This window comes from Nannobrachium achirus (assembly GCF_963921795.1).
Source record: "Nannobrachium achirus genome assembly, chromosome: 23".
NCBI lineage: Eukaryota > Metazoa > Chordata > Actinopteri > Myctophiformes > Myctophidae > Nannobrachium > Nannobrachium achirus.
Window position 1 is genome coordinate 6458404 of NC_137830.1, and position 14164 is coordinate 6472567.

At 44.2% G+C, this 14164-nt stretch overlaps 1 protein-coding gene across 1 annotated transcript in view; it reads right to left on the bottom strand.

The window, feature by feature from the left end:
* Positions 1 to 227: 227 nt before the first annotated feature.
* The window catches only part of chchd3a (coiled-coil-helix-coiled-coil-helix domain containing 3a), a 214003-nt gene continuing 200066 nt past the window's right edge, over positions 228 to 14164 (bottom strand). Inside the window, exon 9 of the mRNA XM_080754100.1 lies at positions 228 to 1918. Within this exon, the coding sequence (XP_080610226.1) occupies positions 1895 to 1918 (24 nt within the window). The 3' untranslated portion in view covers positions 228 to 1894. The remainder of the gene's footprint in view (positions 1919 to 14164) is intronic.

Sequence of the window (14164 nt, forward strand, 5' to 3'; positions counted from 1 at the left end):
CCAAGTCTTTGCCACAGACGCGCGCGCACACACACACACACACACACACACACACACACACACACACACACACACACACACACACACACACACACACACACACACACACACACACACACACACACACACACACACACACACACACACACACACACACACACACACACACACACACACACAATAAGTGGAAATAAATAAACAACAGAGAAGATTTCTGTTTCATTTCCTTTATTATTTTCTCCTATTGGGTCAGTTTGGTTCATATGAGAGCAAAACGAGCAGAATTACATTATTATAAACACAACACAAGACACACACGTGCAGTCGTGCACGCATGCACACACACACACACCTAAACGCAACGAACCGATGGGTTTGTGTGTGTGTGCATAAGTACGCGCATGTGAGATTCTACGTACAGGATATAGTGCAAAAGGGGTGGGGTGCACATGACCGTACAGCATGGAAAGATGTGTTTTATTTTATTGTGTGTTTTGATCGGCGTATGGATTATGGATCTATTCATGAATCAGTGGTTCTCTACCTGCTGGGGATCGGGGCGAAAATGTCAAAAATCTTTCTCCGTCACAAGGAATGTTTATTTTAACGATCAATCAAGTCGATCGTGTTCCGACTTGGATCAACGGAACTGACGCAAAGTATACTTTAATTTATCGGTATCACAATGTGAATGTGTTTTTATTTTAGTTTTAGTTTTTTTCAAGATTTTAAAGAAAACAATACCATGTGTCCTTTCTTCACGTAATACTATATCTGCTAAACATTAACGTCTTATCGTTAAAGTGTTTTTTTTGCCAATTATTTGGGGGTGGGTGCACTTTGGCAATATCCTCACTAGTGGGCCCAGTCCCGCCCCGCAGGTTGAGAACCACCAATGAAAATTCACGAAGAACGGGGGTTGTGGTGGTGGTGTTACTCCATCTTTAGTTGTGGAGGCGGGGTGGATCAGAACGTGACTCCGCCCCTGGCCCCGCCCTGTGGAGGAGGAGGAGGTGGAGTCTCCAAGATGGCGGAGGACAGCCTTCCTCGCCATGTCTCCTTAACGCTCTAAAACTGACACTCACTGAGCTGCTTCTGTTGTTGTGTTTTTAGGGAACCCCGTCTTTTTAATCCATTTGGTAGGAGACACACATTTACTGTTACTCACTGAAGGTTTGGGTGAGGGGGGTGAGGGCTGGGTGAGGAGTGGGAGGCAAGGTGGGTCAGTCTTTATCTCACTATCTGTCTGTCTGTCTGTCTGTCTGTCTGTCTGTCTGTCCATCTCAGTGTTTGCCAACCTCTTTTCTGCCAGGTCACATTTTTCATAGCCAAAATATCCCAGGGCACACCTAGAGATACGGTGTGTGTGGCTATTTTCAAAATGTTTCTTATATTATTTTACTATTCGGCCAATGTTTTGCCAGTTTTTATATAGTTTGTTGATTTCTTTTGATGCAGTAATGGTCTTTTTTTATTCTTTTCTTTCTTGAGGTATTAAAAAGGTTTTTAAAAGTCCTTAAAGTCTGGCTTCACCGTCAAATTTCAAAGGGCACACCAAAGCATCTCAAAGGGTATGCCAAAGGTCCGCGGCACAGTGGTTGGGAAACACTGCAAGTCTATCTGTCTCTCAATCTCTCTCTCTCTCTCTGTCTGTCTGAATCTGTCTCTCTCTGTCTGAATCTGTCTCTCTATGTCTGTCTGAATCTGTCTCTCTCTGTCTGTCGGTGTACTACGGTGTCTTCTGGTCCGGTTCTGTTCTGTTCGGTCCTGTCTGGTTCTGGTTGGGCCGGTGTTCAGGGTGTGTGTTGGTTTCAGCTGGGTCTGCCTGTCGGATCGGATTGGATCGGATTGGAAAGGAACTCTCTCTGGTTAGTGGTTACTCTCTCTGGTCTGTTTAACCACCGGTCCTCAACTTGGTCTGGAAGACAGAAAGAACACACAAGAAAAAAACAGGAGTGAGTGAGAGTGAGAGAGAAATAGGCCAACTATTCCTGAAAGCAAATGCACAATATTTATGTTTTTTCTAAGTTGGATTTCCATCATTTGGAGTGGAAATCAACCCGGGCCACTAAAGCATCTGTATGGATTAAAGCAGGGGTCTTTGACGTTTTCAGGCCAAGGACCCCTTAGTTGAGAGAGAGATGAAGCAGTGACCCCCAAAACCTGTTCATAGATTCCATATAGTTTCATTGTTTGACAGCACAATCATCAGTGTATTTTGGATTCATGTCAATTTGTGTTTTCAGATATTTAACCACTTGAACCGTCAATACTTAATAAACTTGGCCTTTTACTTTGTACTTAGTCTGTTCTTTTCTCCCCTCTACACAAAACCTCTTTGCCAAAAAATAGCCGATCTACAAGCTCACAACGCCTCGCAGCGCGAGGCGTTGTGAGCTTGTAGATCTGCTATTTGTGGCTACATTTCTGAGAATATGGACACTAGGGTTCAAGTTGTTAATATAAAAAAGGACTGTATGATTTGGAGGACCCCCTGTAGTAACTCTGAGGACCCCCTGTTGAAGACCCCTGGCTTAAAGACCTCATGATGTTGGAGAAGATCAAATTTAACCTGAGGGGGTCACCAGGGAAATCTGGTCGGGCGTGGGGCCCTATGATCGAACATATAAACAAATTAAAGACGCTACAGCTGCCAGCCCTGACACAATGATAAGCTCTAAACAAAGTCCAATTTATTTTCACTTTTTGAGTGGTGCAAACCGCTCCTATAAGTGGCTGTGCGTGTGTCCGGAGCCTTTTTCCTCAGCGTTTTGCCATAGCAAAATGTGTGTGTCCGTAGCTGTGCGTGTGTCCGTAGCCTTTTTCCTCAGCGTTTTGCCATAGTAAAATGTGTGTGCGTAGCATCATGTTTGTCTAGTGATGTCATATGTTGTATGTCTATAGCCTTTTTCCTCAGCGTTTTGCCATAGCAAAATGTCTGTGTGTCCGTAGCTGTGCATGTGTCCGTAGCCTTTTTCCTCAGCGTTTTGCCATAGTAAAATGTGTGTGCGTGTGCCATACTGTAAGTGTACCATAGGGGAGTGCCAGGAGGGATAACAAGGGACAAAAGGAGGGAAAGGATAACCACCATATTCTGGAAGTTGTAAATCGTCGTTGTCGAGCGGAAACCTCGTATCTCCAAGTTTAAAATGTGTACGTTCTTTCGCAAAGTAAAGCCCTGCTTCATCGTACAAGGCGGTCGCACAAAAGTAGTGAAAACAGCATATCTACAAGCACACACTTGTAGATCGGCTGTTTTCACTAGTTTAAACCATTTTTAAAATAAAAAATCCATCAGTTGCAATGTAACAACTCTGTGTATACGCATACTCTGTGTTTCAATGCCCTTTTAATTGTACATAATTGTATCGCTCCACTTTTGCAATGCACATGTTTTCTCATGCCAATAAAGCTCATTTGAATTGAAAATTGAGAGAGAGAGAGAGAGAGGGGAAGGAAGGAAGGAAGGAAGGAAGGAAGGAATGGACATAAATAAATAAATGAATAAAGCTCAGCTATAATAACGTGTGGTGAGAGAATACTTATGGATTGATTTCCACGTCTTCCACCCTCTACAATTAATCAGCATAATAAAATATTATATAGACAGTCATTTACAATGTGCAGACTGTACAGTTAAGAACCACATTAGGCTGCAATAACATAGATTATGAATGATGTGTTTTTATTATAACGACTACCTCGATGTGACTTTTATTTGGCCGTTTGACGAGCCGTCGCTGGACCGCTGTTCCTACGCTGTTAAAACACTTAAAGGGGAACAAAACCTTACGCTGATTTACTGGTTTGTTTTCCACGTCAGGTTTGATTGATTGAATACTTTATTGGTCATAAACGTTTTTATTATTATTATTTGTGTATATATATATATATATATATATTAGGGGTGCAAGCCAGGGTTCACAAAATTCACTGTTCGGTTCGGTTCGATATTTTGGTGACACGGTTCGATACTTTTTAGATACAAAAAATAAACAGAAATGTCCTTATTTATAAATGTATTTTTATAACTACGTATTTTTTTGTTTTAACTTTGAACAATACGGTACCCAACCTATAGGGTAGTGGTTCTCTGAGAGGGCTCTGTGGACCTCTAGGGGTCCTTGAGGGGGTTCCAGGGTAATGTGGATGTGGAGTGGTATTATATTGTATTGTTCGGTACAGGGCCATTCGGTTCGATATTTTTCCGTTCAGTACGATTTTTGATATATATGCTAACCTGGTGAAATGCTAACCTGCCGACGCTGGTGAATGCTAACCTGGTGAGTGTTAAACTGGTCGGACCAACGGTGCTTAACCCAGTTGCTTTTTTGATGCACTCGGACTGAAAGACCTGCAAAAAATACTCTCCCGTGGCTTTGCTCTGTCTGACTCGAAACATTTCTCACCCTCCTGTTGTAGTTACGCCCAGGCACCACTATGCACTGTGTAGAATGGAGCACATGGTGCTGTGGAGAGCAAGAACCAGAGGAAAGCTTGTTTTCTTAACTGCAGAAGAAGAAATGAACCGGCTGGAGGAGTCTGTTTTGTTTAGGTTTCATTTCAGCATGCACTCGTCTCCCAGCAACCGAGGATCGCTCCGTACTGTACATAACGGCCATATTAATCAGATTAACACTTGGGGAGCCAAACTCGTTCAGGGACGAGTTATGGCCACTAGGTGTCCCCCTGCCACAGGAAGTTATCTCGTTCACACACGAGGCAACAAACAGTTAACTTTTTGAGCCTGCAGCTGCCCTTTGAATGACCTGAGTGCATTACATCACCCAGTCAGTGCAGGCAGCCCCTCTGGGCAAGACATCACGGAAGGACTTAACATTGCTTTAGATTCTACTTTGAAACATAAGAACGGCTTTATCTAAGAATGACATGAAAACAGCCCCATGGAAGCAGAGAGCTGATTGTTTTCACGGCGACACTTTACCGCGATTTTACCGCGATTTTTGGATTTTAGTTTCGCGAGCGTTTGTAAACAAATGGATTATCCTCCTCAATCTTCTCTGGACACGCACGTGCACACGCACGAAGCTTGCGAGGCACGTCAAAACAAAGCGTAAGTCAATGGTGGCAGCAGCAACAGCTATAAATGTTATAAACCTTAGCAGCCCATGTGTTAAGAGATCTCCGTCTTGCATGCTTTTGAAAAAACTGAGATCTCCGTCTATGGCACGGAATGTGTTAACTCATTTGCTGCCTCCCCCCGAGTTCCCCGAATTATTCCCGTTGTTTGATGCCACCACACCCGAGTTTTGTGCAGTTTTTGCAAAAAAAAAGAAGAAAAAAAAAGAAAAACAATGAAAAAAATTTTTTTGGACTTCCTTCTATCTGCTAGGCATAATCGCGATCGCAAAATTGCATGTTTGACCCCCATCTTTCAAACATGGCATTCATGTTTGTTTAATTTTGAAGAAAACATAATGGCTGCTATCTCATGAATGCCTGAACGGATTTCCAAGCTGATGTGTTTGATTGAATGCTGTGAATGGCGTGCACACACGTGTTATAATGAGTGAATTTGGCATCCTGGCACTTTAGCAAGCATTTTTTTTTAAATGCAGCGAATTAGTTAATTCAATTTTAGTTTGACTTTCGTTTACATTAAAATTGTGTTTCTTGTCATGGCTGCCAGTTCCCATCTGATGTTGTGTGGGAGTCCAGACTGCTCCAGACCAAACTGAATAACGGCAAGCTTGCTTAACGTCTTTAGACTAGGACTTAAGTGTAAGGTCTGTAAGATGAGATCTGTTCCAAAGAGGATGATACGATCTCCCACCATGCAAGAGGATGATATTATACCCGACAGACCCGGACCTTTCCCCTTGGGCTTAACCTTTTTCCAGTAGAAGGTCTTGGAATCTAATTTCCACAGATCATTTAATTCCCTTCTCAGATCAAAGCTGTTGCCACCAAATATGTACAGCTCTCCATTGTAGGCAAAGGCTGCATGATAACGACGTTGTTCTGGAAGAAGCTGTGCAGAAGGTGTGTGACCTTCCCCAAGACACAAGCGGAGTGGCTGTGCCTCACCTCTGGAACAGTTCCAGAAACCTTGGGCTTGAACCATTTGTGGGTGTCGACATCGAATGCATAAAGAATGTTGTCCCCGTCTCCCGTAACACTCCAGCAGTTGTCATCTACTTCTTTTATTTTACAATTCACCATCCCTCCCCAGATGTAGATGATATCTTCAATCAGTAGAGCTGTGTGTCTGATGCGCATGGAGGGAACATCAAGGGAACATTCTCCTCTTCCAGTGGTCCCTGCTGGCAACGTCCTCCAGCACAAAGTCACTGTGTTGAAGACATGAACATTAATTGGATCCTTGTTGGATCCTAGCCTGGTATAGAACCCTCCAAAGGAATACACCTCGTCCCCCACGGGCCCGGCTGCACAACCATGGGAGTGGTCTGTCTCTGGTTGCAGGGGCACCGACCAGCACAGCATCTCTGTGTCTCTGCACCTCTCTTTTTGTATTCCTTTGTGTCTTACCCTCCCTGACTATTTCTTCTCTGTCTCTGTCAGTACCAATGACCATATATATCTCTCAGTATCCCTTCTCGATCTCTCTCTAGATGTGAGCACCAGCTTATATAAGCTGACAAAGGTCTGGTCTGACTTCACTCACATCACATGTGGAACAACACTGATTTGTGCAGGCGTAGCTGAAACCTTGATTCTGAGAGACGAGTGTCTTCTCCCCCTTGCTGAGGTCGGCTTAGGCAGGGATTTGAACCACTCAACCTTCCGCATGAAGGGCATATGCACCAACCACTACACCAACGTTGCACCCCAGTGACAAGTGTCATGTTTATGACACCCCCAATAATCACATTTGAACTGGGGGACTCCCACCCTGATACATATTTGCGACTTTACTTTTAATTTGACTCAGTTTGCATCCTTCTTACGTAAGAGTTGGCAATTGGGGCAATTTGGAGGGGGAAAAAATCACACCTAGTGTGAAGTGAGAGGTACTATTTATTAGTTAATTTCATCAAGTTGGCCAATCACAGAGAGTCCTGTGAAGCTTGACCAATGGGACCATGGGCGTACAACAACCTTTGAGCCGTTACTTTGAGCCAAGATGTAGGCAACATCTAGGCCAAATGTAGGCCACATCAAGGCCAAATGTAGGCCACATCAAGGCCAGATGTAGGCCACATCTAGGCCAGATGTAGGCCACATCTAGGCCAGATGTAGGCCACATCTAGGCCAGATATAGGCCATATCTTGGCCAGATGTAGGCCACGCTTCACATTTTCTAGGGTCTGGAAAAAAGCCAGATGCTGGAGTTTAGCTCCCAAAAAAAAATGTTGCTAAAACCTGCTTCTTGCGCCGCCGAGACGGACCGATATCGGCGCGGTGGAGAGCTGGCTTAACAGGGCAGCATGCTGTGTGCATTTTCAGAGCATGCTCAGTTTAAAGGACTTAAGTCTAGGTAGGTCAGGTTCCTCAGTGTCATCTTCTCTACCACAATGTTTTACTACCTTTTTAATTAGATTTTTGTTTTTCTTTCTTTTACATTTTCTTTGTTTTCCTGTCATGGCTGCCAGTTCCCACCTGATGTTGTGTGGGAGTTCAGAATTCTCCAGACCAAACTGAAGAACGGCAAGCTTGCATAACGTCTTTAGACTAGGACTTAAGTGTAAGGTCTGTAAGAGATCTGTTCCAAAGAGGATGACACGATCTCCCAGCATGCAACAGGACATTATACCCGACAGAGCCGGGCGTTTCCCATTGGGCTCAACCTCCTTCCAGTAGAAGGTCTTGGAATTTAATTTCCACAGATCACTGTGCCATCTCAGACCATATTCACCACCAAATATGTACAGCTCTCCATTGTAGGCAAAGGCTGAATGACACACGCGTTGTTCTGGAATAAGCTGTGCAGAAGGTGTGCTCAGCCAGCAGTTGGTCTCTGCGTCAAACACTCTGATGTTGTTCTCCTGGTACCCCAAGTCCCCAAATACAAACATCTTTGTCCCGATGATGGTTGCAGAGTGATGGCTTGAAACCGGCGGTGGAGTGCCTTTGGTGTTAATTAAAGACCAGGTCATTGTGGTGATGTCCAATTCGCAGAGGTCTGGTTTGGTGAATCCTTGAGTCAGCTGGTTCCATCCTCCATGGATAATCATGACCTTCCCCAAGACACAGGCTGAGTGGCTGTGCCTCACCTCTGGAACAGTTCCAGAAACCTTGGGCTTGAACCATCTGTGGGTGTCGACATCAAATGCATAAAGAATGTTGTCCAAGTCTGACGTAAGCCTCCAGCGGTTGTCATCATTTTTTTTAATTTTACAATTCACCATCCCTCCCCAGATGTAGAAGATATCTTCAATCAGTACAGCTGTGTGACTTATGCGCATGGAGGGAACATCAAGGGAACATCTTCCAGTGGTCACCGGTGGCAACGTCCTCCAGCACAAAGTAACTGTGTTGAAGACATGCACATTAATTGGATCCTTGTTGGATTCTAGCCTGGTAAGGAACCCTCCAAAGGAATACACCTCGTCCCCCACTGGCCCGGCTCCACAAACATGGAAGTGGTCTGTATCTGGTCCTCTATTCAGGGGCACCGACCAGCACAGCATCTCTGTACCTTTCCTCTTGTCTTACTTGGTGTCTCACTCTTTCTCCGACTATTTCTCCTCTGTCTCTGTGTGATCCTCTGTCTCCGTCAGTATCAGTCAGTCTTCCTCGAACGCTAAATATCTCTCAGTTTTCCTTCTTGATCGCTCTCTAGATGTGAACACCAGCTTATATAAGCTGACAAAGCTCTGGTCTAACGTCACTCATATCACAATCTGATGTTGTGCATGTGTAACAACACTGATTTGTGCAGGCGTAGCTGAAACCTTGATGCTGAGTGACGAGTGCCCCCACACACCCCCCACACCCTGATAAGCTTTTGAGACTTCACTTTTAATTCTACTCGGTTCCACAGGTAAATATTGTGAAAATATCTCCTTCTTACATGAGAGTTGACAATTTGGCCAATTTGGAATTCATATAAGAACCACACCTAGTGTGAAATGAGCAGTGCTATCTAAGAGTTAATTTCATCAAGCTAGCCAATCACAGCAACTCCTGCAAAGCTTGACCAATGGGACCCTGGGAGTACAACAAACTTTGTGCCGTTTCTGCCAAGCATAGGCCATATCTAGCAGATGTAGGCCATATCTAGGCCAGATGTAGGCCGTATCTAGGCCAGATGTAGGCCATATCTAGGCCAGATGTAGGCCAGATGTAGGCCATATCTAGGCCAGATGTAGGCCATATCTAGGAGTTTAGCTCCTTCCAGGAGCACCGGTAAAAAAAACTAGACCAGGTCAACCTGGTTGTGCCAGACCCCGGTTCTGCCAACCCTCTGGGCCTATAAATTTAATGGTACATTTATGACATCATGCCTTTTGTAGGCATGTCATCATCATGTCATCATCATATATACCCTTTATATAGAAAACCCGGACAGACCGACATTTGCTTATGTAGGCCTACCCATTTCATGGGTCTGGCAATTATGCAAAAACTGCTGTTGGCGCTATAACAGGAGAATATGTAAAAGGTGGCATTTATTCCACGGCCTAATGGAAATGTATGTGCAAATTTCACAGCAATCGCAGAATGTGTACATGATTTGAGGCATTTTGTTCAAAACAAGCCAAACTCTAGATGCCTATGAAGAATCTGACAGGTCCGTGTTGATCACATGACTACAGAGGTAATGTGTACCGGTAATATAGAAACATTTCTATCACAAAAAGTAGCCTCCTGGTGGCGCACTCTCTACTATAATATCCACCTGTTTCCGCGAGAATTTACTGTAGCATTATTTGCAGGACACTTCCGGTTAACAGCAGACATACAAGCTCACGTCGCGTCGCAGATGCAACCGTTGTGAGCTTGTAGATCACTCTCGGCTGCGGTGCCGGAAGCTGCCTGCACATTCTGCGCAATACACGATGATGGGATGTTGGATAGTTGTGGATAAACTCTACTCTACTATAAAGCCCTACAAATACGAAATAATAGTAATTATTATAATTATAATTAACAGCCTCTGTGATTCAAACTGTTCCCCGTAATAGACAGTTTTTAATGTCGGAGATGGAAGGGTCAGCGATGGAGAGAGAGAGAGAGAGAGAGAGAGAGAGAGAGAGAGAGAGAGAGAGAGAGAGATAGAGAGAGAGAGATGCAGTGAGAATACAGAATGAAGAGACAAGCACTGAATGAGAGATGAGTCTCAGAGATAAACTCCTATTCATGGAGAGAGAGAGAGAGAGAGAGAGAGAGAGAGAGAGAGAGAGTCTATGTCTCTCCTTCACAGCGTGCTCTCTCTATCTCTATAGCTCTGCCATGTGTTGGAAATATATGTGAGGATACAGAAGCACTGATGAAGGGAGATGCGGTTTGGTGGGAGAGAGAGAGAGAGGAGGAGGAGAAATAGAGATGGATAGCAGGAGATGGAGGGGAAGAGAGGGAGAGAGAGAGGAGGAAGTGAAGAGTGAGACAAGGAAGAGAGGGAGGAAGAAAGAAGCGTGAGTGAACAGAGTGAACAACAGACTCACTCCCTAGCTTCCGCCGTGGTCTGAAGACTCCACCTTTAGCCCATAGCACTCACACTCACTGTAGCACTCGCCTACCCTCAATAACCATACTTGGAAACTAGATGGCTTGTAGTTTATATATATAACGTTTTTTTTTTTTAATGATTAGATGCTTGGTCTAACTACGTTATTTTTGTCTAGATTGATATTTCTATGCATTTGATGTAGTGATGTTGATGTATTGATGTAGTAGTGATGCTGATTGTATTGATGTATTACCTTGCTTATGTACAGTAAGTCGCTCTGGATTAAGAGCGTCTGCAAAATGCCTAAACTGTAAACTGTAAGTGAGACAGAGAGAGCGGAAGACAGAGAAAGGCAGATATGGAGACAGACAGACAGACAGAGGGGGCGGGGCGACTGGGAGCGGGGCGGCTGGGTGCAGCACGGGGTCTGCGTGTTATCTGGGCGGCAGCAGATAAGAAGCTGTGTAATTATCAGTCACAAAGGACAGGCTGATGACAGCCAGCTCCACAACGGCTGGAGGAGTCAATAATTCCTCCCCAAAGTGGAGATTGTGAGGACGGATTGGCCCTTTATCTGAAGAGAGAGAGAGAGAGAGATTCAACAATCCTATCTGTCTCAACGTTCATAATGACGCCACGGAATTTAGCGCCACTCTCTTTTTTCTTTCCTCCGTTGCCGATGATGATGACGATGATGAGGGCGAAGGGGGCTTGTTTGGAGAAGGGCTCCAGGTTCGAGGTTATCGAGCGCCCTTCAGAGATGAGTGACAGGCGGTTCGGGGGGAGTTTTGATGAGGTTTTGACCTCGGCGGTTCAGACGCCGCGCCGTCCTCTGATATTCCGTCCTCTCTCTCGTCCACAAAAAGGACGACAGGGCCTGGCCTGTCGGGGCCTGCAGATAAAACCGTGTAAACATCGTAATCAGCGAACCCCATCACCCCAATCTCCCCTCCTCCTCTCCCCACTCTCCACTGCTCTACAGTGTGGAGGCTGCGTATAATAACGTTATTCCTTTAAGAAACAAATAACCTTATCGCACGACGGTTTCTTTCTCACCTAATGACTTTAAAAAAAAAGTGAGTCTTTAAGCGATTTAGTCCGGGAACGCATGATTACGCGTTATCACTTGAACCATTTATTTTATGCTTTAGCTATTGAGAAATAGCAGATATACAAGCTCACAGCGCAGCACCGAGATTGTAGATCTGCTTGTAGCTTGTAGATCTGCTATTTTGGAAGAATCGTAAAAAATTGTACTATTTTTGACCCGATTCTATGAATGTCTTCTAAATCCTTCTAAGGTTTTTGAAAAACGCATGTTTCTACGTCAGTGGTTCTCAAACCTTTTCATGTCAAGGACCCCCTAGATTTACATTTATTTGGCCGTCTAAAAATATTATGTACCAGGGACCCCCCGGAAGCAAATATTTGAGTTACAAATGTTTGCTTTAAAAAAAGACACATTCAAAGATTTCCAAATAGCAGATCTACAAGCTCGCAGCGCGGCACTCGGTGCTGCGCTGTGAGCATGTAGATCTGCTATTTTTCAATAGCTAAAGTATAAAATTATTCCAGGTTTTAATAGGTTAAGAGATAAAGCTGTCAGAACCAAACCTAAGGAGTGTGCTGGTGTTGTTGTGATTGGATCGTTACCGCAGGCTGATAAAACACAACACAAGCAGAGGAGGAGGATTAGCATATCATCATCTTCTTCTTCTTCCCCGACGATTTAGGAAGATCAGAACTGCCTCGACGCGCCGGTTGTGAACGCAAAAGAGAGCTACAGGTAGCTCTCCTACACACAAACATTCTGTGTGTGTGAGTCTCTCTCTCAATCTCTCTCTCCCTCACACACACACACACACGCACGCACGCACGCACGCACACACACACACACACACACACACACACACACACACACACACACACACACACACACACACACACACACACACACACACACACACACACACACACACACACACACACACACACACACACACACACACACACACACACACACACACACAGTAATGTAACTACAGTAAGTACATCTAATCAAGTACTGTACTTAGGTACTTTTTTTTTTTTTACTTTACTTGACTATTTTCGATTTTCAATACTTTTACTTCTACTCCATTACATCTTAGAGGCAAAACATTGTCTACTTTTTATTATTTATTTGAAAACTCGCTTTGCGACTCGTTGTGAGCTTGTGGATGTGCCATTTCCAAAAGATTTTCATACATTTTGAAAACTCATGAAATTAGATTTTGCTGGGGCAATGAGTACTATTACTTTTGGTGATGTAAGCATAGTTTCATGTCAATACTTGTGCACTTTCAACTCATTGACTGCGTATGACGAGCTGTCAATATGCTTTAATTGCTATAAAACAATGAAAGTATGATCGCCGATCCGCCATAATTTTTTTCTCTATAGAGCCCGCACTATCCACTGAAACCGGATATGGATATTCTGAGACCGGAAACAGGGTGCGGGACCACTACGATCATACCACGGCATGATCGTAGAGTGAACGTGATCCGTGAACCATCGTGCACGATGTGCATGCACGCGCCCACGTTAAAGGTAAAACAGAATGCTGGCAGTTTGGAACCTTAGAAGTGGGGTCAAAATGGCAGTAAATAAGTTAATCAAGAATTTTGAATTAGATTTTTTTGTATTCCACCACTGCTGCACGCAGTCACGTACGCGCGCGCACACGCACACACACACACACACACACACACACACACACACACACACACACACACACACACACACACACACTCAATGAATAAAACATAAAGCCATTTACATGACACATATCTTAAAAACCGCCTGCATCTGACTTTTATATCTAATACTAATACCCCAGAGAGCCACGTAAAAAAACCCGTTTCCAGGCAAAACAACGCAATTGTGGTGGGAGAGAAAAAACTGAAATCTAATAGAAAACCTATATGAATGTAAATTGAGCCTCTTTCAGGGGCCATTGTATATTAGAAAGTGCGAAAAAAAAGAGTCAAGTTAATATCAACCTCCATGACATTAAAGCCTTCTGCTCGTACTTTAGCTGCGCGCCAGTAAAACAGCCGATCTACAAGCTCGCAGAGAGCTTGCAGAGCCTGTTTGGGAGTCTGTAGATCGGCTGTTTTAGGCGTGCGCGGCCAGCGACCCGAGTGCAAATCAGTTATTTTTTTGCTATTACCACAGGAGACTGAGAGAGGCGGAGAGGTAACGTTTGCGCTCTGCAATAGATGGAAACGGAGGTGGTGTTGGTGTGTGTGAGCGTGTGTGTGTAAGTGCGTGTGTACGTGCGTGCGTTCAGGGGTGTCGCACCAAATTCTGGGCCCTGGGTACAAGGATTCACTGCGGGCCCCCCATGAATGTAATTCATAGGCGGAGGGGGTTTGACCCATTTAGACTGGGAACGCATTATTTTGTGCTTTAACTATTGAAAAATAGCAGATCTACAAGCTTGAAGATCTGATATTTTTGAAAAAACGTGAAAATCTCTGTCTATGAATATATATACAGTATTTAAAAAAAAAACTTTTTCCCATT